General features: G+C 45.0%; 1 protein-coding gene across 2 annotated transcripts; it reads right to left on the bottom strand.

The window, feature by feature from the left end:
• LOC123376454 lies at window positions 1-25,373 on the bottom strand. Of its 2 annotated transcripts, none has more exons than XM_045028456.1 (2): window positions 25,313-25,373; window positions 1-1,880 (listed from the first exon to the last, which is right to left on the bottom strand). In XM_045028456.1, exon 2 carries the CDS (start codon window positions 1,674-1,676, stop codon window positions 990-992), a length of 687 nt encoding a protein of 228 aa, XP_044884391.1. In that variant the 5' UTR covers window positions 1,677-1,880; window positions 25,313-25,373; the 3' UTR covers window positions 1-989. The 2 variants fall into 2 exon arrangements, with proteins under 2 accessions (XP_044884391.1, XP_044884390.1); XM_045028455.1 differs by lacking the exon at window positions 25,313-25,373 and adding an exon at window positions 7,365-7,969.
• Between the last annotated feature and the right edge of the window lie 331 nt (window positions 25,374-25,704).

The following is a 25,704-nucleotide window of genomic DNA, read 5'->3' on the forward strand; positions in this document are numbered from 1 at the left end:
CATTTTGCTCTTGGATGTTGATTATGTGGCTTTGAAGAATACCCCATTCACTTTACCCTTCGCTGTCTGTCCATAGCTTTTGGGGCTGGGAAGGAGCTGGAAGAGGAAGAGATTTCAAAGGGATGTTTTGCCGTTAGAGGTTCAATTTTGGTTTCATACGTGATTTTCCTAGATGGCAGTTTTATGGCTAAGACCTCTGTGAAAAACTGGAGCATGCTGGCAAGCTCATGAACATGCCACATAGTCTATGATGACCTCTTGCGATGGCAGATTTATAGCTTTTTCTCCTCATAAAAATCAGATATCTTGCCAAAAGCAGTCCAGCTGGAGTTATGAAATCAGTAAACACGAAGAGACCACAATGCAATGGCCTTTTCCGTTATATTAATTTGCAGCATGCTTAGTACATAATCTTAGGTGCCTCAGATGATGCAGCACAAACATGGTATGTTTGGAAAGATGCCATTGTTAATTTAAAGGCATGTAATTTTATAATTTCATTAGCTCCTGATATGCCCCTTTTCAGTCAATAAGAAGGTCATCTTGTTGAATCACAAATATGTTCTAGGTACAGCATCCAGTTTTATGTTTATGTATCAGTACTTATTATTATTGTTCTCATAGTGCAGAAGAACATAAAGTCATACCATGGTGAACAGTAAATACAACACATGGGAGTCATTGGCCAGAAGTCTTCCTCCATGTTTTTCAGCCTTGATAAACATGCCACCCTGCATCCCATCAATCGGCCACATCATCAAACCACACTCACTGCGGGTGCCCCCGGGCACCTGGCACCAGTCCCTGCAAAACTTTCTTTGGTGATCTTCCTCCACTCATCCCACCCACATGTCCTGCAAACTCAAGCTTTCCTCTGATCATCTTGATGATATCAGGTATCACTCCAGTTATGCCATATATTCAGGCAATTACCTTTTCATTAGGCATGTGCATGGTACACCTAGCATGCAGCAATCACATGTACCATTTCAATTCAAAGGCAGAAGGCCTCGTAATGTCCATGTCTTGCAAGCATGTCGCTGAGGATGGCCATGAACTGAACTGACCCAGCACAAGTCAGGAGAGTAGTCATGATCCCATCTAGAAGAATGGAATGTGCCTTGCTGCTTAGCATCATGGATAAGGGCGAGGTCATTTTGAGATGCCCAGTCTGCAAGTTGTTCACCATCCTTATACCCCCAGTCTGTGTGATGGCTGTTGAAGTCTCTGATGTAGACATCTGGGTGTAGCAGGCTTGGTAAAACCTGTTGGTTCCAGCTGATGCTTGGAGGCATGTAAACATTTGCCAGCCAGAAATCGCAAACCTGGATGGTGTCGCAGAATTCAGTAGACATCAGCTGAATGGCATCTGCAATATCAGACTGAACGTATGTGGCTCGACCATACTTTGGGTGTGCCACATGGCACAACAGGTCGAAGCCGTCAATACTGTAACCCCCAGCTTCGGCAGTTGCCACGTATGTCTCTTGCAAGCAAATGATGTTGATAGTATGTTGATGAGCAAGAACACTGAGTAAATCATACTGGGCAGCCGACAAACCCTCCACGTTAAGTTGTAACACGCATAGAGCTGGACCAATGACATAGAAGTCACAGGACTGCACGTTGGGGTTGTCGGTGATGACAGTGCCGGGATTCGTTGAGCTGGTGCTCATAGAATTCAGCTCGCTGGTTGGATCATTAGCTTTCCTGTCTGCTGCCAGGTACTGGTGGATGGTGCAATGAGGATGCTGATCCGCTGCCCATTACTCAAATGGTAGAGAATGAATGTGGCTCCTGGTGGACCTCAGGCAGACACAGAAGACTGAATCTCCAGGAGGCCTTCCTGACTTGTAATACAAAGACATCCCTTTGTGAATCTAAGGAACAGAGAGAGACTCCATCTTTATCCTTTACCTTAAGGAGACAAAGAAACCAAGTGATTTGATCTCTGTAATAGGCTTTGGCCAGGTTAGCCAGTAAAAAGCTAGAAAGGAGACTGGGAGTGAGAGAAACATCTTGAACAAAGATTGTATCTTGCTACGCTATATTTTCACTCATTTTTCACTTGTAACCATCTCTAACTTTATCTGTTTTCCTTGGTATTACTTAGTCCATGCTGTTTTTTATTAATAAACTTGTTTTACTTTTTCTATTAACCAATTCAGTGCTCTATTTGAAGGGAAGAGTGTATCTATCACAGTTAAATTGTGATGTGCTGACTTTAACAGGGCAGCAAACTTAATATTTTCTGAGAACGCATCGTGGTAGGGGCTGTGCATTGGAGAGACACATCTTTGAGAAGCTCAGGGCCTGGAGTTCACTGATTGTTACCTGCTAGGTGAGGTCTGGGCTGGGAGAGTCTTGATGAGTTTGCTGATGAGGGAGACCAACTGGTGTGGCAGGGAGCTGACACACAATCAAATTGCCAGCAAAACTCACTCTTGCTGAGGCAGGACTCATTGGGAAATATTACAGTAATCTACAGTTCCTTGGATTGTGAGTTCCTTGCAGCAGGGACTGTTCCTTCCTGAATATTTGGAAAGTACCTGCTACATCTTGGGTGTCACCATAAACAAATATTAAACAATAATTTAAAAAACTGAATATTTTCCAAGTAGCCCCTTGTCTCTCAACTCAAGTCCATTTCATCCTGCTCTGTTAGTGTCACACTTATGGCTATGAGTGCAGGGTAGGGAACAAACTTCTCCAGTTTGCTAATAGCCTAAAAATGTCTCTTTGAAATTGTTTAAAAAACAAATGACACAAATTGGAATCCCTTAATGCATGAATTCAAAGGATGGTACATACTTAAGCTTTATGTAATAAGATTGTAATGATAGACTGTAGGTTGTAAGGATTTCAAGGTCTGGGGCCTTCACTTTTCTCAGCAAGGAAACAAAAGGTACATCTACACTGCAATAAAACACCTGTGGTTGGCCCATGCAATAAAATTGCAGTATAGATGTCAGGGCTAGGGCTGGAGCCCATGAACGGGGAGGGTGCCAGAGCCTCAGCTTCAGCCCAATCCTGGATGTCTGCACTGTGATTTTACAGTCCTGCTGCCCAAGCCTCATGAGCCTGAGTCAGCTGACATAGACCAGCCAGGTATGTTTTACTGCAGTGTTAACGTACCCAAAAGGAGAACCTGTTCATTGCAGTAGCGCTAGGGCTTATATCTTCATGAGCTTCAGCCACTGGAGGGTAATCTGAAGCACACTTGCTGTTCCACCTGTTAGAGCAGTGGTTTACGTATGCTAGTCAGACTCAGGATCCTTCAAGCTATTTCTTTTATTTTGGTTTTATCTGTGCGATCTTGGTGTGTACTTGTGAAATGTCTGTCCCACCAGTCTAACCTGGGCTACAGAACTTGAATCAAGGGGATAAACTCTTTCTCTGTTGCCCAGCTTCTGAGAAACATTGTTAGAACACCCCATTGTGAGTGATATAAGAAGTTGAAGAAGCAGAAGAGAAGGACTGAGGTCCATTATTACCAGATACACAGCCTCTTGCAATCACAAGAAAATTTCCACCGAATGTTACCCTGATCATCTGCTGAATGCTCCAGCAAGGAAAGAAATCTGGTCACTACCTTAACCACACGGTCCTGATTCTGATTCAATTTACGTAACTATAAATCAGAAGTAACTCCACCAATGTCAACTCCATAGAAATCAATGGAGTTATTCCAGGGTAAAAAAGGTGTGAGATCAGAATCAGAACCAATGTGCTTTTCTCTTTCTTTCTTTCTTTCTTTCTTTCTTTCTTTCTTTCTTAATACTCATTGGAAGGCTGAGACTTAAAAGGCATTTATAAAAGCTACATAGTGATACTGAAACTGACACCATGGCTCTGAGTCAAAGTACTGAAAAAAAGAACGGTGAAGAAATAAACAGCTCAGAACATATGCGATAAAAGGCAAAAGAAACCCAGAACAATTGCTGTGCCTTGCAGGCCTGAAAAGCAGGTCTAGGATCAGTGTTTTTTGTTATGACTTTACCAAAATCTTAGAATAATGGAAAATGAGGATCATTTTAGTTGGCTTTGTTTCTGTGCGAATGCATCACATCTGGCTCTGTGCTATTTATGCTCAAACTATATCAACTTTTTTAAAGGGGGAGTTTAGGAGCAAGTTCTAAAAAAATAAGCAAGTTTTCAGCTGTGATTCCTGCAGCACGGAGAGGAAGCCTCTGTGGGGTTTCATTTGAGATGCGCCTACAGCATGAATGCAAAATGAACATTCCCATTCTATTTATGTACGTATTTTTATTTTGGCGAATTGAATGCCCTGCCTAGGGCAATGGATTTCTCTGCTTATCCAGCACTACAAAGTTATTCACGCTGACACACTAATGTGCTTTAGCCCTGATGTGGAAAGACCACCTGTAGGTCTACAAAAATAATTCAGTCAATTGCATTTAGTAGTGAAAAAGGAGAAAAAATGGAAAAAAGAGGGAAAAAACATTACAAATAACAAAAATGATAAATGTTGATAATTTTTCATTTTGGAAATCTATAAAAGAAATGAAAAATTTTTGTTTAGAATTAAAGTTTAATTTTGCTTTGAAATCTCCTGTTCAAAAAATAAAAATTCATTGAAATGACATTTTCCCATGAAATATTGTATTCTTGACAACACCCTGTTTTTCAATAGGAAAACTTTTCAGTTGAAACATTTCAAACAGTTCTTGTTATTTTATTTGCTAAGGTTTAAATAATAAAAAAGAACAAAATAAAAGACTCCTATAGAATAAATTTCAGTGCCCTGATACTATAAATGTTGCAGCATTATACCTCTAGCAGCATCAAACAACAAACATTTAAACAGGAACTAATTACCATATATACTCGATCATAAGCTGGTTCATTTATAAGCTGACCCCCCCCAAGATGCATAAGTAAAAATGGAAAATTGTTATAACCCGTTCATAAACTGACTCTATAATTCGGGGGTCAGCAAACTTTGGCTCCTGGACCATCAGGATAAACTGCTGGTGGGCCGAGATGGTTTGTTTACCTCAAGCATCCGCAGGCACGGAGGTAAACCTAAGTAAACAAAGTGTCCCGGTGCGCCAGCTGCTTACCCTGATGGGCCATGACAGCAACTGGTGGGGAAATTTTTTTTGGAGGGAGAAGCTGGGAGTTGGGGAGTAACCCCTGTGATTCCCCCCATGACCCCACTCCTAGCCCAGGACTCCCACACTCTCCCCATCCCATCCCCTCCCACCTTATCTGGGGAGGGTCAGGGGAGGATGTCTCTGGCTTGGCTGGAGCTGCTCCGGCAGGCTGGGCAGCGCGGCCGCAGCCTGCTCTGGCGGGCCAGACCGGGCGACACGGCTGCAGCATGTTCCAGTGGGCTGGGCCAGACGGCACGTCCGCAGCATGCTCCGGTGGGCCGGGCCGCGCAGCCACAGCCTGCTCTGGGGGGGGGGGGGCCGAGCGGCACGGCTGCAGCCTGCCAGCCCCAGAGCTGCAGCTGCTTCGGAGGCTGGGGGGAGAGCAGCGTGGCCAGAAGCTGAGAGACTCTGGCCCCACCTCTTCCCTTATGGCTCTGCTGCCTCTCCTTCCTCCCTCTGTTGGGGAGAGGGGCTGTGTCCTACCTCACCCTCTCTATACCCCTTCATAAGCCAACCCCTGTCTCTGGTGCTTCCCTTTTTTTACTAAAATAATTTGGCTTATGAACGAGTATTTACGGTACTCAGTTTGCTCAGCCATCCAGCTAAAACCACCAAACCAAATGAAAAATCAATCACTCCCCCATTTCCACCCTCTATTGTTCTGGGAATATATGTGCATCTCTCTCTAGACCAGTGGTCTCCAAAGTGGGATGCGCGCACCAAGCAAAAATGGTAGAGCCGGCCCTGCGGTGCGGCAGGGGGTGCGTGCTCCAAAATTTTTTACCTATAGGGGTGTGCGATCAAAAAAGTTTGGAGGCCACTGCTCTAGACTACCCAAATAAATCGCTTTTGCCGAATGCCTGGATGGCCAAAATCTGTGCTATTTTGGACTAAGGAGGGGAACAATAGCAGGAGATAATCAAATTAATTATTTATAATGAAATCAGTATCACCTGAGGTACAAAAAGGGCTGATTAGTGTTTTGAGCAAAAAAACTGGAAGGCCAGGCAAGGCACTTCTGTTTAGTTCTCGGGCCTGCCACAAACTTCATTGTGCAATTTTGGGCCACTTAAAGACACACTTTCCATCTCAGTTTACCCATCTCTCTCCCTGGCAGACTAACAGAGAAGTGGCTGGTAGCGGGGGACACTTTGGCTGTGAAAAAAGGCATGGTCCAAACTACTCATGGACTGTTGATATTCAGAACATGTTATAAGGCCCATCTTGTTGGCTTCACTGGGATTACTTATGTGCTTAATGGGATGCGTGTACTGAAGTGCTTTGCTGGACCGGTGGGTACATTTGCAATGACAGTAGTGATCTGTTTGTAGCTTACTGTTATGGGGTTTACAGAGACTAAGGGAGTGAAGGAGAAGTAGCAGGCCAAGAGGGCCCTGCCCCTCCGCAGCTGCGGAGCCTGCTCCAAATGGAAGATCTGCTCAAAAGGAGACTGACTCCCTCCCCCATTTCCTGCTGAGGGAGTATAAGTGAGCAATGGGAAGAAAGCTGGGGAATACTTATTTGACCAATGGCACTGCTGAGATGAATTGGAAACTTCCTGCTGGGAGGTAGGAAGTGGCCCAGGGGAGTCTGGTCAGGTGCAACTGAGACACTCCATGCTTCTTTCCTCTTTCTCCCTAGGCTGGGACCCAGTAGAGAGGGAGGATCTGGATCCTCCTATCAAATCTCCCCTCCCACCGATCCAGCTGGGAGAACTCTGGAACACTGGGAAACAATAGCCCACAGCTAGACCGCTGGGCCTGCTGACTGTCAGGCAAGCCCATCCAAGGACTTTGGGGATGGAAGGACTGTCAAGCCATGGCCTACTGGTCTCTGAGTGAAACCTGCTACACTTCCTCTGCATGCCGTTTGGGTTGGCTGCAGAAACGATCAGTAGAGAGATCCATTCACAATGCCATTAAAAAAATCACTTTCATTTACTGCTTTCCTTTCCCATCTCATTCTTTTGATCCAGATGCTACTCCTACCATGGCTAGTAGACAGCTTGCTATTTCTAACACGAACTGATCCTTTCGGATATGAATTTTGGTTCTTGGCAAGTTAGCATGGGGCAGGGGGTAAGTACTTGTTTGTTTTGACTTTCTTCTCTCATTAAGTCTAGTTTATTTTAGTAGATGGTCTTTTGATTTCTTTAATTAAATTATGGCTGGACCAGGGCTGGGAATGAATGCAGTGTGCTTATGATTCATATGCACAACTGGGGAGAAATATCCTTTGAATTCTTACCAGCACGAAGAAAGTAATACGCGATAAAGCGTAAGGGTGATAGTCATCTCCTGATTCTGCAGTCAGAGGGGGTGGGGTTTGGCAGTATTTACCCTCCTTGTTGCCTTAGTGTAGTTCCCATTTGATATTCAGTGTCTTTGACAGAGCTGGTCAAAGCTGTTGTTGCTCCAACCCCACAAAAAATAATCATTTGTATGTAGTCCCGTTTTTTTTCTTTTTGATTAGCGAATCATTTGGGAATCAAACCTGATTTTTTTTTGGTGACTGTACTTCTGTTTGGCTTTTCAGCTCCTGGGTTGTTTGCAGACTAGTTGTTCTTACTTTTTTTTGGCTATTCTTTTGTCCGTTGACTGGTTGATCTCCTAATGGCTTGTCTTTAGTCCAGAAGTTAGCTGGAATTAGTGCACCTGAGTTAGCTTTGCTTGGGTGAAAGTGACCCCCATAATGAAACAACACTTCAGCTACTCAGAGAGACTGGAATAGCGGCTGGTGAGGTCTTGTAACTTGGGCTGTTGTATTCCCCACTCTACTACTAGCTCCAGCATCAGCAGCACCCAGGCTTCAACCCAGATGGACCAGCTGGCCCAAGCTTGAAGCAAGTGATTTTTGCCTGTGGACTGGAGTTGAGTGAAGGGCGAAACTTGAGTTATACCTTGAGCTAACAGTGCAATGAAGACAAGCCCTTTGTCACATCAGTTGTTTCTGCTCACTGATTGGATGTCAGAAACTTTTAAAAATTAGACATGGCCTGAGAGTTAAACATGTGTTTAAGTGCAGTCCTGAATAGGGATGGTCTTAAGCACCTATATGTGCTCTTCTGAACTGGGGCCTGGGCTACACTAGCGGGGGTGTGTGTGTGTGTGTTCAAACTAATATACGCAACTTCAGCTATGCTATTCGCGTAGTTGAAGTAGAAGTATCTGAGCTCAACTTACCTGGCCATCCTCACGGCAGTGAGTCGACTGCTGCGGATCCCCCGTCGACTCCGCTTACTCCTCCTGCCGAGGTGGAGTACAGGCATCGATTAGCGGATTGATTTATCGCGTCTAGACGAGACGCGATAGATCGATCCCTGATACATCGAACACTACCCGCTGATCCGGTGGGTAGTATAGACGTACCTTGGGGCCTTTAAGTGGGAACGTGGCTTAGTGCTTACAAGTTATACAGTTCGCAGTAGATAGTTCACTGTTAAGGTCTATCACTAAGGAGGGAAGGGAACATTATGAGCTAATCCAAACTTGGAAGCAAAGTGACTTTGCAAATCTTTTCACAAGATGAGACAGCAAGCCAGACAGGTTTTTCAAGCATTTTTCCAACTCTAGATTTCCTACGCTTGACCCTACTGGGTGTCATCAAAACAGAGGTGAAATTTGATGCTTTGCTGAGCAATTCACAATGCAATATGTGTGATAATTTACCTCTGTGTGATAATTTACGGTTTGTTAGAAAATTGCATGGAACCCTTATATAAGTCAGTGGTTTGAAACGTGTCATAAATCGCTTGAAAGTGAGAGGAAGTTGAATTTTCCTTCCAGGGAAAAAGAAAAAGGATTGTAGTTTATTACTGCAAACAAGAATGAGAAGATAAAAAAAAATAATTAAAAAAGAAAACGTCAAACTCTCTTTATTTGCAATCCAAAAGGACCTCAAGCCAATTGTTTCCTCTCTTAAAAGGTCTGGTTTCTATCAACCAAGCAGAAAGCTTTTTGTTTCTAGCATCCAGACCAACAGGCCAGAGCAAGGGGCTTTGAACTGCAATTTGTCTTTATATATTTTTAAAATGTTATTTGTATGTGTTTACATGTTGGCTGAGGTGCTCTCACCAGAGCCAGCTCTTTCTGGGACGATTCACCAAATGATCAAATGGCTGATTAATCAAAGTCCCTCTTGACAGCACAGCCCTTCCTTTCAGTCACCTGCTGAGTCGCTCGTATAAACCAACCCAGCAAGCGATTAAACATCAAAAAAGCTGCGTGTACCACAAATTTGGCCCTTTTCAAGGTACATACCTCAAGTCGAGAGAGCATTTGGGCTACATTTGTGATGCAAACTGGAACCTTTGGCTACCAAATGCAGGATGTGGTGTATCCTGTTCAAAGAGGCACATACTTCATGTGTTTATCTTGGCTCCTCTCAATCAAAGCATGCTGTGATTCAACTACACATAAAATTAACAATCTATGTTATAGTTGCAGATTACATTACACTCCATATTTTTAAAAATCTTTTCCAGAGAGACGTCTTCTAAAGAGAAGGGGAGGAAGGTAACAAAACCCTCGTGATGTTTATCATAATAATTATTGAATGGCAATCAAATCATACAGCATTAAAAGATCAGCTGAAACATCTGTAAATATTTTCTCATCCTGTCAGTGTGGTACCAACGCCTGATAAAAGGTGTATGTTTCCATAAACAGGAGGGGTACTCTTTCATGTCAGTGTCTCCTTGACAACATCCCAAATGGCAAAGATGGAAATGGGTTTCATAGGGAGGGATGGAAGAACCCAGAACCATTTGATAAAGCAGGTGGTCCAAAATCAGTTGATTCTATTACAATTTGTGGGATTAAAAATTAAGGAGAGAAATCATAGACAACCAATGCCCTTTGGCTGGCTGCATCTCTGGGGCTGGTTGACTCTCAGATTTTCTTTTCCCTTCTCCTTGTCCTCCTCCTTTTGAGAATTCCTTTTATCTCCTTACATGCCTTCAGTCTCTCTCTCTGTATTATTATTATTAATAATAACTCTTTGCCTTCTCTAGCACCTTGCATCCAAAGATCTCAAAGCCCTTTACAAACTAATTAATAAATCTTTACAAGAGAGGTAGGTAGTTAATTATCACCACCACCATTTTATATATGGGTAAACCGAGACAGAGAGATGTTAAGTGATTCAACCAGGATCGCACACTGCATCTTTGGTAAAGCTGGGAATATAATCCAGGGGTTTTGCCTCCAACATCACTCACTTTACAACTCTCTGCTTCTTTAGCTAGTGAGCCCATCTTCTTTTCTTCCAGTCAGTCCTACCTGCTTTCCAAAAATGGAGAAAATGGCTGCAGATATGCACATACAAAGCAAAGCATTAAGTGAACAAGCACATGCATGGCCACTTCTGCATGCACTGCCATAAGAGTGCAGGTTGACCACCAATCACTCATGTTGTCTCTTTATATTTCCTACGTCACTCCATACCCTTGACACGCTAATCCCTCTGTCAATCATGATCAGCTAACACCAGCTACTCCACCATCTTGTTCCCCTGTTCCACATACATGTTTCTAAACAACCAATCTGCCCCACTCGCTCCGTTATGATGAGCTGGTCCTTTCACTCAAACATCTTCCCCTTTCCTAGCCAGCTATTAAGGGACAACAGGCCAGATCCTCAGCTGCTGTAAACTACTGGCCTACTTGAATTGATTTCAATGGAACTAGGCTGATTTACAGGATCTGGCCCAATATGTCTAATGACAACTTCTGAAACTTTTGGTTTTCAGCAGACATTTCCAGAGAGTGGTCCTCCCTTTCCTAATGGACACCCTTATTTTGGTATATAAGCTTCACAAGACATGTTCCTTTCCATATGGCCTTTGTAACAATGATTATACCTGGTTGCCAGTTGCAAAGATAAATGTCCCATGTCGTCTTTTTTTCTGCTAAAACTCAGCCCATTCTGTTTCGGTGCGCTCTTACAGCCATTTGCAACTCTAGACAGCTGGGAGGACTGAAACAATGGACCAAAAGGAGTCTAAGAGAAATAGTCATCAAAGCAGCACACCGATATACTTTGGTTGCTCTAGAAAAGGAAAGGATAGCATGGATAGGCCAGAGACAAAGAAATGGAGCAAAGTGCCTCATGCATTTTTGGAGTTATACAGTATATGCCTTAAAATAAGAAGTCTCTTCTGAACCTTGGCTATGGATTATACTTCTAAACAGCTGGAGACTTCTAAAAGTTGGAACTCTTCATTAATTCGATTGAAACTATTGTCAGACTTGGAGCTCTGATACTGGACACCTAAATCCATATTTAAGTCCCCAAATAAGTGACCCAATTTTCACAGAGAAGTATCCAATCCCCCATTAACTTAAATTTAGGTGCCTAACTATAGACGTGGGTGCCTGTTATATCCTTGGGGGGAGCCGGTTTAGGAAGAAATCAGTTGAGGCCAGAGAGCTGACAGCTAACAAAACCACCATTTTATTTACAGAGACAGAGAGCTCACTCAGTCGGCTGAAGCTGGCTGAGCTAACCCATAATAATCTAACTCAGTTGCCATGGCAACAAAAACCATGACAACCAAATACACAACATATTCCTCCTCCCCAATAAGAACATCCCCTAAATAAAACACACACTATACTAGAGAAGGAGGGTAGACTGCCTCCATTCCTGGCTAAACCCTGGGGGTTATTTTGCCCCATAACCGTGGGTTCGCCCTAGCTAAAGATCCAGCCGATGAGGAGGCCTTCTGTCTCTAGGCGGATTACGGCGAACTTCTGGTGTTATTGCACCCGAAAGCACTAGGGGCTCCGGGTCCGCAGCACGAACGGGTGAGGAGGTGGTATCAGTTCGTGCTGGGCAAAGGGGTATCTCAGCCGCCGGCAGTAATGGAGGAGAACAGTCAGGAACAGGTGACTCATGATTCGATGCCTCACCAGAAGTGGTGAAGTCAGACCCCTCAACTGCAGATGGGTCCTGAGGACTGGCATGACCTGGCAACAGCTGATCTACATGTCGCCGCCAGGTAAGATTCTCTGCAGTCCGGACTGTGTAGGAAACAGGTCCTGTTCGAGTGATGACTGTGGCCGGGACCCATTTAGCTCTGGAAGTATAATTCTGAGCCAAAACTGGCTGTCCCGGGCTAAAGGTTCGGTCTTTTGCTCTGGGTGCCCGTCTGATGACTTGATATTGCTGCTGATGTTGCACAATTTGTTGGGGTTCAGAAGGTTTCAGCAGATCAAAGCAAGTGTGCAGCTGTCGTCCCATCATTAGAAAGGCCAGAGATGCGTGGGTCGTAGCATGAGGTGTGTTTCTGTAGGAAAGTAAAAAGGTATCCAGACGCTTTTGAATGGAGTGTTGTCCCCTTGCTGATTTCAAAGCGTTTTTCATTGTCTGCACAAATCTTTCAGCTAATCCGTTGGTGGACGGATGATATGGTGCTGACGTGATGTGGTGTATCCCATTTGCCTTCAAGGGGGCCAGCAAAGTCAACGTGAATACGTTGCCATGGGTTTTCAGGCCAGTCCCATTGGTGTAGGGGTGCCCACTGGGGTGCATTCCTCACACCCTGACATGACATACAAGCTTTTGCCTTCTCTTCAATAGCGCTGTCCAATCCAGGCCACCAAAAATAGCTTCGTGCAATTTCCTTCATGCGCACTATTCCACAGTGACCGTAATGTAGCTGTTCTAAATCTCAGTGGTGGTGGAATAATGACACGTCTCCCCCACAACAAACAACCAGATTGGACCGATAACTCCATCCGCTTGGACATGTAGGGAACAAGGTCGGATGAGACCGGAGAGGTTTGTCGAGATTTTCCATGCATCACCAGGTCCATAACTTGGGGGGACAATACTGGGTCAACGCGAGTTGCCTTCTTTATCTGAGTAGCAGTGATGGGTGTATTCTCTACCTGTTCAAAGTAGAAGATTTCCTTTTGGGCACTATCTTGGTGTTTGACCGGCAAAGGCAACCTTGAGAGGCCATCTGCATTGCCGTGCAGAGTGGATTTCCGATATTTGATTTCATATGTGTGTGCTGAAAGTAACAATGCCCAACGTTGCATACGACTAGCAGCTAATGGGGGAATGCCTGTGTAGGGTCCAAAAATTGATGTCAGAGGTCGATGGTCTGTGAGAAGAGTAAACTTTCGCCCAAATAGGTACTGATGAAACTTCCGAATTCCAAAAACAATTCCTAATGCCTCACGTTCGATTTGGGCGTAGTTAGTTTCTGCCTTGCTTAGAGTGCGTGAAGCAAAAGCAATAGGTCTCTCTTCTCCTGAAGGCATAATATGTGACACGACTGCTCCCACTCCATAAGGGGAGGCGTCGCAGGCCAATTGCAGTGGTAAGGATGGATCAAAGTGCGTTAGAACTTCAGAATTTAGCAATGCATCCTTAGCTTTGTTAAATGCAACATCACAGGCTTCTGTCCACTTCCAGGCCTTTTTCTGCCCAAGGAGCTCATGAAGTGGTTTTAGCAGTGTGGCTAACTGTGAGATGAACTTTCCATAATAGTTCAGGAGTCCTAGAAACGAGCGCAGCTGGCTTACATTTCGAGGTGGGGGAGCCTCCACAATAGCTTTAACTTTTGCAGGGGCCTTCTGAAGACCTGCAGAATCAATGATGTGTCCCAAATATTCAACAGAGGGCTTGAAGAATTCACACTTGTCTTTGCGAACTCGTAGGCCATACTCTTCCAGTCTTTGTAGGGTAGCCTCTAAATTCTTTAAGTGATCCTCTTCATTTCTTCCAGTGACCAGGATATCATCCAGATAGCACTGAACTCCTGACAAGCCACACAAGATCTGGTCCATAGCCCTCTGGAACAGGGCGGGAGCAGATGTTATTCCGAAGGGTAGGCGACAGAATCGATAAAGCCCCTTATGAGTCGCAATAGTCAACAGCTCTTGGGACTTTTCATCGACGTGCATCTGTAAATATGCTTGACTCAGATCAATCTTACTGAACTTTTGTCCCCCAGCCAGGCCTGTGAAGAGGTCATCGATGCGGGGAAGCGGGTATTGCTCTGCACACAACACTGGGTTGACAGTGACTTTAAAATCACTGCAAATCCGGAGAGAGCCATCTTTCTTCACGATTGGAACAATAGGAGTGGCCCATGAGCTATGGGTAACTGGTATTAGGACTCCATTGGTGACCAGGCGCTCCAGGTCTGCTTCAACTTTTGGCCTGATGGCATATGGCACAGTTCGGGCTTTCAGATATTTTGGTGGACTGTCAGGTTTAATGTTCAATGTCACAGTGATTCCCTTCATACTTCCCAAATCATCTCCAAAAACAGCAGCATGTTTCCTTAGTATAGAGGTTAGACTGGTTTCTTCTTTAGTCATCCGGTGTACTTCTGCCCAGTTCAGTTGAATCTTCCCAAGCCAAGACCTACCCATTAGGGCTGGGTAGTTACCTCTCACCACAAACAGTGGCAATTTAGCAGCCTGTCCATTGAGCTCCACCTTAACATCAATAGTGCCCAACATGGGCACAGCTTCTCCCGTATATGTCTTCAGAACAGTTTTTGTTGCCTTAAGCGGAAGATGCTGTAGCTTTTCTTTATACACAGTCTCTGAGACCAGCGAGACGGCTGCACCGGTGTCCAGTTCCATGCGTATAGGTTTGCCATCCAATAACGGGGTTACCCAGTATTCATGTGAGCCCATTGCCAAAGACAAAACATGCAGTAGCACTTCCTCTTGCGATGAGGTGTCACCTTGATCATCCTGGGTCTGCTCTAGGGTATGCAGGGTTCCTCTTTTTGTCGGCCAGACCACAGGCCTCTTTTTCTTTTGTTTACAGGCACACTCAATGTGTCCCTTTTTGCCACAGTGTCGACACACCAGGTCCTTACACCAGCATTCCGATGCCTGGTGACCCGGCTTACCACAGCGGTAACATTCTTGACTCTGCACAGTTTTGTGGGTCAGTTCTTGTGACACTTTTTGCACCTTAGGGGATGCACCGATGTATTGTGCCTCCCTTGTAGCCAGTTCCATGGAGACAGCAATATCAACAGCCTTCTGTAAGGTAAGCTGAGCCTCTATCAGTAGGTGCTTCCGTATAGCTTCACTGTAGAGGCCACACACTAACCTGTCACGCAGGGCATCATTTAACATTTCTTTTAATTCACAGTGTTCTGCTAGCTTTTTTAAAATGGCTACAAATTGTACAACTGTTTTATCTTCCTTTTGGTCTCTTTTGTGGAACCTATATCTTTCAGCAATTACCAGTGGTTTTGGGGAGAAATGGGACCCCAGGATTTCCACAATGTCACTGTAAGATTTAGTCTTAGGCTTAACAGGATGTAGTAAGCTGCGTAGCAGGGAGTAGGTTTTAGCCCCTACAACACTTAAGAATATTGGCACCTTCTTCACTTCTGTAATGTCATTTGCAATTAAAAAAAGCTCAAAACGCTCAGTATACACATGCCACTGCTCCATAGTCTCATCAAAAGGTTCCAGTGGCCTGGTCAGAGTAGCCATGATTTTAGTTTCACTTTCACAGTCAGTGCAAACAAGCAGCTTTTTTGTTTGTTTGTTCTTTACCTTGACTTCTACTTCCTTCTGTTACTGGAGCAGCACCGGAATCCCATCCTCGTCGCCACTTGTTATATCCTTGGGGGGAGCCGGTTTAGGAAGAAATCAGTTGAGGCCAGAGAGCTGACAGCTAACAAAACCACCATTTTATTTACAGAGACAGAGAGCTCACTCAGCCGGCTGAAGATGGCTGAGCTAACCCATAATAATCTAACTCAGTTGCCATGGCAACAAAAACCATGACAACCAAATACACAACAGTGCCCAACTTTGAACTCCCAAACTGGGAAATATTGGCCTAAGCTATTCTATACATTTCAAATATTTTAAACAGCAGGGGAAAATATCCACTGTACATTCAATACAGCACTTATAAATAATATGACTAATCATCTCCAGTCAGACTGAAAGACCAAAGTAATTTTCAGTTTCTATCTAGCTTCTGGATGTGACTTTGGGGTATATTTTCAGAGATGCAGAGAGCTTTTGAAGTTTAACTCCCATTGGCTCTCGTATTCGTCTTTCAGAACTTTTGCCTTTAGATGGAAATTCGTTCTGAGCTGGTAATACTAGATGCTATTTCTAAGACTTTGAGTTCAAAAAATACATGAGGAAACTTAAGTCTTCGACACAGGTGGCTTCATGATTCAAATGTAACATTTAGTTCTACGAAAGCTGAGTTGTGTTTTTTCCCCCTCCATGTTTTTTACTTCATCCCTGGTGGACCATAGCCTGCCTCATAAAACAACCACAAATAAATAGTTGCAGCTAGCTTGGAGGCTGAATTGTCTGCTCTCTCATGACGTTAATTCTTCCAGGTCAGGGCGGAGATGCTTGGGATAGAACAGCATAGAGAACTTTGATTATGACCTACACCTGGATAGGCTTTCCCAGAAGCTGCTTGGGTCATACCTAAGGACAAACCAATAAGGAAACGATTTCTGATGCCCTCAGTCTCTAGGTCAGGGGTCGGCAACCTTTCAGAAGTGCTGTGCCGATTCTTCATTCATTCACTCTAATTTAAGGTTTCGAGTGCCAGTAATACATTTTAACATTTTTAGAAGGTCTCTTTCTATAAGTCTATAATATATAACTAAACTATTGTTGTATGTAAAGTAAATAAGGTTTTAAAAAGGTTTAAGACGCTTCATTTAAAATTAAATTAAAATGCAGAGGCCCCCCCCCACCCTGACTGGTGGCCAGGATCCGGGCAGTGTGAGTGCCACTGAAAATCAACTGGCGTGCCACCTTTGGCACACGTGCCATAGGTTGCCTACCCTTGCTCTAGGTGATGGACATTAATTGAAGAAGAAAAAAAAAACAAAGAATATCCAAGCCTCTAATGAATGTTTATGAGATTCTCTCTTTACTTAGGGAATGTGCAAATCAAATGCACAAAGTAACTCTGTGTTTGTTCTAACAAGTCTGTATTCAAAGAACAAATGTTTTTATGTTAATCTGAAGTACTGGCATTGTTCCATTGTGTTTATGAGCAGAGTACAAAGTGATGCGACCCCTTTCGTTTATTTACACTCTGTCACATATTGTAATATTTTTCAAGATCTAAAATGGACTATTTGCCTGAGCCTCAAGCTTGGGTTTTCAAGTTCAGGCTCATTCAGCCGCCAAATTTACCAACCTCTAGGCGACTAGACTTTAGGCACCTAATGCACCAAGTACAACCTAATATTCCATGTCCTGGATAACTGGAGAAGAACAGATATAGGGAAGCAGTGTAAGCAGTGCTCTGTCTTGGAGAACGAGTGCAGAGGAACATCATCTCAGTGTCTGAGAACTAGTACAGGCTGCAGAATTTGAACCAACTTGTGACCACCAGCACCCACTCTTTTGTTAAAATGAATTAGGAAAATAGGAATTGGAAAAGACAGTGGATCCACCATATCCTGTGCTGTAATATGGAATAGCAGCTAAGTAACAGCTGTAAGTTTATTTTTTCTATGTGGCACTTTTAAATTTGCAATGGGTCTGTGTAACCGTGTGGGACGCACCCCTGCGGCGACTCCTGCTGGTACCATCAGGGAATTAGCTCTCCAGCCATCGGAGCGCCTTTAGCAGGCCGGTGTCCCGCTTTTCCTTGGGTGCCCAAGTCCCTCCCAGACCCGATGCCCCTTGCATACCGGCATGCTGCCCCCTGGCAGTACACCCCTCAAGTCTCTGGGTCTCCCCTCCCCAGGGAACCTCCACCCACTATCCCCACCTCACCTCAGTCTTTGTCTACTGCCCAGTCTCCATCTAGCCCCCATTCACTGGGGCAGACTGCAGTATGAGCCACTCATCACAGGCAAGGTTGGGTTTGGACCTGCTGCTTCTGCCTACCCCTTTGGGCTGCCCCCTGCAACCCCAGTACCTATTCGGCCCTCCACTAGGCCGCAGCCTGGGGGGTTTCTAGGCCAGAGCTCCCCAGCTCCCTTGGCCTTCCCCCAGCCCTGCTCCCGCTCAGGTACCTTGGTATGCTCCCAGCAGCCAGGTCCCTCCCTCTCAACAGGCTAGAGAGAGTATCTCTGTGCTCCTGGCCCACTGCCCTCTTATAAGGGCCAGCTGAGCCCTGACTGGGGCATGGCCAGAGCTGAGGCTGCTTCCCCACTCAGCCTGGGAACTGCTTGCTCCCAGCCACCGCCCTCTCCTGGGCTGTTTTAAGCCCTTCTAAGGTCAGAGCGGGTGACCACCCCGCTACAGTCTGCTTGTCAGCAGAGAGAGTCTACATTCAGAGGCTGAGTTTATGCAGCATGTTACAGTGGAGACGTGCACTGTGCTGTGCTAGGGAGAGTCCACTTTTGCTTTTAACCTTAATCTAAAATAAAAACCACACAGACTGCCAGAATATGCATGCTCTTTGTGTATGGGAAAACACAACAGCAATCTGTCCCCTACGGTGGTCAGTCTCAGACAGAACTGCGGCTTCAAATGGTTCAATATTATAGAATGTGAAGGGAATGGGAATTTCAGCCAGACTCAACTGGTGATCAACCTAGCATCACGACTGACAACTCTTATAAATGTATTGTGAAGCATGGTGTGAATTTCACAGAAACAAGGGTTCAAACTGAGCCAATAAATAGCAAAATTCTGAGGGTTTCTCAGTATTCATGGACATTTGGGGCCAAATGAAGATGTGACGTCATTTATGGCAGACTGTCAACTTCACATTGTAAGTTGTGTGTATAGTGGTGTAAAAAGGGTTTATCTTACACCTCCTTGTTAGCTGCTTTTCATTCTGGAGCTGCACCTTTCTGTCCTTTCAAGTGTGACACCCCGTTTAAACGCAGACCCACTTACTGATGTGTAACTTACACCACCAGTTATGCCACCTCTTTATTTCATCCATTTATATTTAACTTTCACACCAGACAAAAAAAGAGCATGTGTGTGTGCTAGGATTTTGTGAGGCTAGAACAAAAATTAAAACAACGCAACTTTTAAGAGCTGTTTCCTTAGATATAAAATCAAACTAAGTATTTCTTCAAACCGCACAGCAGGTAACCACCTAATAACCCGTCTATCAGTAACAGCATTGGAACATCATGCACTGGGAAGAAATTTTTAATTCCATCCATCACCCACAACTTTCTGCATGGATTCCAAAAATCACAGAACCTTGTTGTCCACTCACATCCCTGACAGCAAGATCCTTTTGTTTATTTATTGTGTTTGCATGCATAGCAGCTGTCTTGGTGGCGGGCTTTGCAGCTCAGCCCCTCTCTGGGAATCCCCCTTGGAGGGTGGGTGCTGTTAGCTAATCTAATATGTCACCTTTTCACTGCTAGTGTTACTTTCTGAGACTGGAAGCAGTAAGAGGTAGGGGGCACCTCCTTCCCTAACCCCTGCACTTGTTCCTTCGGGGTCCTTGCAGCTGCCTTCTACTGAGTAGGCTGAACTATTTTCTGGAAGTGGGGAGGATAGCCCCAGTAGCCGCTCCCAGTAGTGTCCCACCAGTTGATAAACGCTGATCTAGTCACATTAGGAAGGGGTTTCACTTCACCGAATGACTCAGCTTGGTGGTTGTGCTCACATGCATATTTTCACACTGCGCTGTGCTTGGGGTTAACGATTAATGTAAACATCTGGTTTGGAATAACTTCCATAGACTCATTAGAACAACAGGTTCGCATCTCACTGGGGCACACTCAGCTTTCTAACCTTTTCTCAGACCTAGATCTTTGTGTACCATATGGTTTTAACGTGTGGGGTCTGTCAGATTGGACCATAAAAACCAAGGTCCAGTGTGCTGTGTGTGACAATAAAAGATCCCACAGCAGTTTGCAGAGGTTTGTCCTGGCATCTTTGACCACTGATCTCTTGTATGCTGTGTGTTGGCTGCATTTCAGCGTGTGTGTGTGTATTTTGTAAAGCATGAGGATAGTGCAGTATATGGGTCTGATCCAACTCTTACTGAAGTAATTGAAAAGACTCCTTAAATGCACACTAAATATAATCATAACTATTCGTCAATTCCTTTGAAATCTCATCTCTTTCTGCTTTCTGGAGCAAAGAGCTTAAATAAAGCCAACGAGTTACATTTAAAGTGATGGAACTTTAAAGGAGCAAGAAAGTAAATGTTGTTTCTTAATTATGTAGTGGACTTTGTGTTTCATGGATTTTCGTCCCACGTTCCCTACATAAAGCATCTGGCATTTGGCAGTGGCAAATATATAGGAATGTATCTTATATTTTTTTAGCTAGCCATGCCAGGTGACATATTTGTGTTTACTGCCAAGGCTGGGAGTCGTCTGCCAGTGCTAATTAGTGAATATTCCTTCTCCACAATGGAGCCAGTATTTGAACTGCCTTTCACCCCAGACTTTGAGTCACTATCACATTCCCTACTCTTCTCCATAGCTGGAAGTTAGATTGTTTCGGTTGGAATTCTGTGGGCACAGATGATGCCACATGCTCCTTAGGACTCCTTGATTTTATAACAGCTGTTGATTTTGGTGGAGGCCCCTTCCCACAGTTGCACACCATTCCTCCATTTCTCTGTCCGGTCTGCAGCCCCTTTCTTGCTCCAGGAACCACTGCTGCCTCTTTGCGACTTGGACCTCAGGCCAGGTTACCAAATAATTTCCCCTTCTGGGATTGGAAAACCATTCCTTGCCAGCAATCTTAGGCAGGGCCGGCTCTAGGTTTTTTGCCGCCCCAAGCAAAAAACATTTTGGCTGCCCCCTATCCCAGCCTTGGGCTCCCCCCAATACCTCCTTGCTGCCCCAGCCCTGGGCTCTCCCCCCACACACCCCCTGCCGCCCCAGCCCTGGGCTTCCCCCTTCCCCCCCAGCAGTGCTCCCCTCACACTTCCTGCTGCCCCAGACCTGGGCTCTCCTCCCCCCGCACCTGCACCCTCCTTCCGCCGCAGCCCTGGGTCACTCGTAACTCGCTCCCAGGGCGGGTCATTCAGCAGGAATTTTGGATGTGCACAAAACACAGACAGGATTGGTTCCCATATGGTTACAGAGCTGCAGTAAAGTGGAACAATTTTCAGCTTGTGTGATTGGAGGATATCTGGATGCATATTATAAGACTGTCCTCCATAAATGAGGAAAAGTTGAGGTGCCTTTATTATTCTTTTGTTCCACTCTTTCTTTCTATGGGGAATTTGCCAATGCAATATCACTGTCTTCCTTTTAAACAAACAAACAAACAAACAAAAAAAGTAAAATTTCTTGCTCAATTTTATCCTACTTTTTCTACAGCAAGTTACAGTGGATCAGTATATTTGATTTGGGAGAAATGAAGTAACAGCTGCCCAAACTGAGCTTGAGCACTCCTGAATTTTGAGGTGTTCAAATCTGGAAGGCAGGTGCTGGGTGTGTGTGGGGGGGGAGGGCTGTGGGCTCCGTGGGGGAGCACGGCATCATGTATGCAGCAGCGTATCTGGAGCTGCACGGAGCCAGACACGCTGGTCTGAGTGGCACGGTAAGGGGACTAGGGGGTTGGAGAAGGGGTAGGGGGTTCCGGGGGGGCAGTCAAGGGACAGGGAGCGGGGGGGTTGGATGGGGCGGAGGTTTGGGGGGAGTCAGGGACAGGGAGAAGGGGGGGTTAGATGGGTCAGGGGCTCAGGGGGGCAGTCAGGGGACAGGCAGTGGTTGGATAGGCATGGGAGTCCCAGGTAGGGGGTGGGGTCCTGGGGGGAAGTTGGGGACAAGGAGAGGGGAGGCTTAGATAGGAGGTGTGGTCCTGGGGGGCAGTTAGGGGCAGGGGTCCCGGGAGGGGGCAATCAGGGGACAGGGAGCGGGGGGGGGTTGGATGGGTTGGGGTTTCTGTGTGGGGGGCAGTCAAAGGGAGTAGATGGTGGCAGAGTGGGGCTTCCCTCCCCCTGGAGTGTCCTGTTTTTTTAATGTTAAAATATGGTCTCCCTACCATTCACAGCACCCACAGCACGCCGCGGCATGAGGTCCCCCTCCTTCCTTTCCAGTTGGTAGTGGCCAAGAGAATGCTGGGAAATGTAGTTCTTTCCCTGCTCCAGGGCTGGCTCTATAGGCAGGGAGCTAACCAAGGAACTACAGCTCCCAGAGCCCCCTGTTGGTTCTCAGCTCCCATGCCGCCCCTGCAAATGGGCTGCCCCAAGCAGGTGCCTGCTTTGCTGGTGCCTAGAGCTGCCTCTGATCTTAGGCAGTCTTCCCATTCAGTGCCCCATTGGTGCCACTTCCCCAGTGGCTGGCTAGGGAACCCGGGCCCATCCCCTACTCCAGGTTCCGGCTCAGCGACCCTCTAATCAGCAGCCAAGGTTTGTTCTACCCCAGATCTTGCTGCATTTCCCTGAACCCTTTCCTAACCTTCTGGCTCGCCCTTCCTTCCTTCTCTGGGTCTGCCAGCTTCACCACTCCCTCCTCCCAGGGAACAACTGCAGGCGACCTGTCCCTGTGGCCTCCAAACACGCCTACCTTCTCCCAGGAAGTGACTGCAGATTTTCCCAGCAGCCCCTTTGGCTTCCAATTTCCTGTCTCATTCCTCCTCAGCTGGGCTTCCTCATTCAATCAAGGGATTGCTTAGCCACCTGATTCCCCTCAGCTGTGGCCTCTTGGGTTAATTAGCCCCCTCTTCAGTCTGCTTTAACCCCCTCCAGGCAAGTGTGGGGTGAACACCCCATCACAAGCAGGGTACTAAAGGAACATTGGGCACTTGTTCATTAGTCTCCCTTGTTTTCTTAGTCTGACAAATGCTGATGTGCTGCGGTTGGTGGCTCCAACATGTTGCCTTAGGACCTATGGTCTTGCAACATACTGAACATGTCCTACAAGGTGTGGCGCACCATCAACTCCCTTTTGAGTTCAGTGGGAAATGCACAACCAGGCCCTTATTGAAGATGCAGCTGTCTTTACAAGGCTCATCCTCAGGTTGCCTGCACAACAGATAGCATAACAGTTCACAAAGTCTCACTAACCACATAGCAATATTAAGGGAGCTGTCTCCAAGCCTGGGTTCTTTTTATTGCTTTCGTGGTGGTATTGAATGCAGCATCTCAGGTGATAGCAGGTGGATGTTACAAAACGCACAGAGCGTGCAAAAATGATAAAATCCAGCGTATAGGCTGTGATCTTTCCCTCCTCCTGATTGATGTCAGATTTAATAAAACAAACAGCTTCTTACTCCCCTCTGTTCGCTCTGCTCCCACACAAGAATAATTTGATATACCACTTTAATTTAATATTTAGGCTCGGGTAGTAAAATCTTTGACTTTCCGCTCAGTCGAAAATACAGCAAAGTAAACTTACTGAAGAAAAACATGGCCTGATTGATGTACTATTTTTTTTATTTTACTCTTTCATGACATCCAATAAAATAAAATAATAGAATATAAATCACCAAGAAATAAAGTCTCAGGGCCTGATTCGCCCGTCGGCTCATATAATATAAGGAGACAGATTTGAAGAGATTCCCACGGTTTCGCTAAATTTGTCAATTTTTAACCTTGTCGCGTTTATGTGAAACAGCAAGTCTAAGATGTTTTTGACCTAAAACTATAAACTGGCCCATATTTACTTGAAACTTAGCCAAGCCATGCTTGAAAGTCGGCCCACTTTTGGGAATGTGACCTGAGTTTGAGCAACAAGACTACAGTGGAGGCAAACTCACCTAGTTTCAGGAATGGCTGTGAAAGTTTCGTGCTGCTCTGGTCATAGCCATGAACAAATGATGCATTTCCTTGTGGTTGCATGTGCTATTTTCTTTGTCAAGTGGCCTTTTCCATTGCATCCATGGAAATAGTCTTTGAGGCATGGATCTTAATTTACTCTATGTTTGTACAGTAGCAAAATGGGGCATGATTGGGTTGAGGCCTCTAGGTGTTACAACAAGATCAATATTAAAAAAATAATATCAATACAAATAGTGTTTCTATCCAAGATTTTGGTTTGGGCCCCCTCTCTACTTCTCAGAATGTGTAAGGAGGAATAGATGTATTCCTACTCCTACAGGTTTATATAGTTTGTGCTTTGAGTACATTGCTTGAGGAAAAATCATACCCTTCACTTGCTCATTCTGTAAGGGACCAGGCATAGGAGATCTGGCGTAGCAGTGACAGCTGGACTGGTGTCCCAAGTCAAGGACGGCCATGAGGCAGTAGTCAATGAGTGGGGATCAGAGTAATTGCTAAAGCTGGGATTGATAGGGAAGAGTCAGAGTCAAGGTGGGACTGGTGACCAGAGGTTAGAGGTAGTTACCAGGCTGGAATCAGGAAGCAAGAGTCAGGGTCAGAATCAGGCTGGGGTCAGCGACTGGAGATCAGAAGGCAAGGTGAGGTCTGGAATCACAGCAGGCCAGAAGTCTATATGGTTGCCCAGACAACTTCCAGGGTCACCTTCCAGGGTTAAATAGTGAGCATGGGCCAATCAGAAGGCTGCAGGGTTCTGTCACTCTGGACCCTTTGGGCGATACTTCCTGAATTGCCTAATCTCCACAGTGCTCCTTGAATGTGGTTCTGAATGAGCTCCTGGTGCCAATGTGGAAATGTCAGCTGTCACAGGCCTGGGTCCACATCCCATGGATCCTTACATTTTCTTGGTCAGTGAAGTCATTTCCAGGCCTTCAGGAATCTCTTATTCAATTGTTAATATTTTCATAAACAAACTGTTTGAAATGTTTTGAAAAAAAAATTCTGTCGAAAAATGTCATTTTGGCCAAAGTTTTCTAATTTTTGGGACAAAGGAGGTTATTAAAAAATGAGAAACTGAAGGTTTCTCAGTAAAAATTCTCCGTTTTTTTGGTTTAAAAATTGGGGATTTTTAACATGAAAAACATAAAAATGTTCAAGGGAAATTTTGAGGAGGGATTTTTTCTCATAATTTTGCATGACAAATAATTGGCACATTTTGCACCAATTACAATCACTGTTAAGACAGATTTATGCCGCAGTTCACTACTAACGTGCTTAAAATTACACTCATGCTTAAGTGTCTAGGTGAAATAGAGCTTTAAACCTTAAATGATGTAATCTCTCTCTGTCCTTCTGTCTGTCTGTCTCTCTCTCACACATACACACACTTTTTATGTCTATATATACAGTCCTTGCATCTACTATGGAAAATAATATCTATATGTTTCCTTAACTAACTTGTACTGAACAAATCTGCAACATACCGAGAGTTGCCCCACACCAAGCCCTTTGATAGTGAGCAACACTACAAGGGATTTTGCTTCATTTATTACTTACGATGACTGTTTTCCTCCCGTGTTTCATGACACTGAGAAACTTCCTTCTGGCATAGACCTTCATGGCCCTGTTAGAGGATGGCAGGGTTACAGAATAACATTATTAGGCAGGAATTCAAAGCATCCTTACATTAGCATGTAAAAACCCTAAAGATTGTGAGTAGAAAATGAAGTTCTCAATTTTGCCTTTCTTTCCGATTTGTCTAACTGTCAGGTGGGTTCTAGTACTGAATATGAGACCCAGCTACTTAAAAAAAATATATCAGTACTAGAACCCACCTGACAGTTAGACACAAGACCACTAGATTTCATTTTTTCAGCCCTATAGATGTCTCCCCAAACCATTAAATATATACATATACATAAAAACACCCCTACACCCCAATTCAGTGC

This window comes from Mauremys mutica, chromosome 8 (genome assembly GCF_020497125.1).
Source record: "Mauremys mutica isolate MM-2020 ecotype Southern chromosome 8, ASM2049712v1, whole genome shotgun sequence".
Taxonomy (NCBI): domain Eukaryota; kingdom Metazoa; phylum Chordata; order Testudines; family Geoemydidae; genus Mauremys; species Mauremys mutica.

Bases quoted from the DNA above. Each gene is read 5' to 3' on its own strand.
- LOC123376454 (XM_045028456.1), bottom strand. From the start codon at position 1,676: ATGAGCACCAGCTCAACGAATCCCGGCACTGTCATCACCGACAACCCC.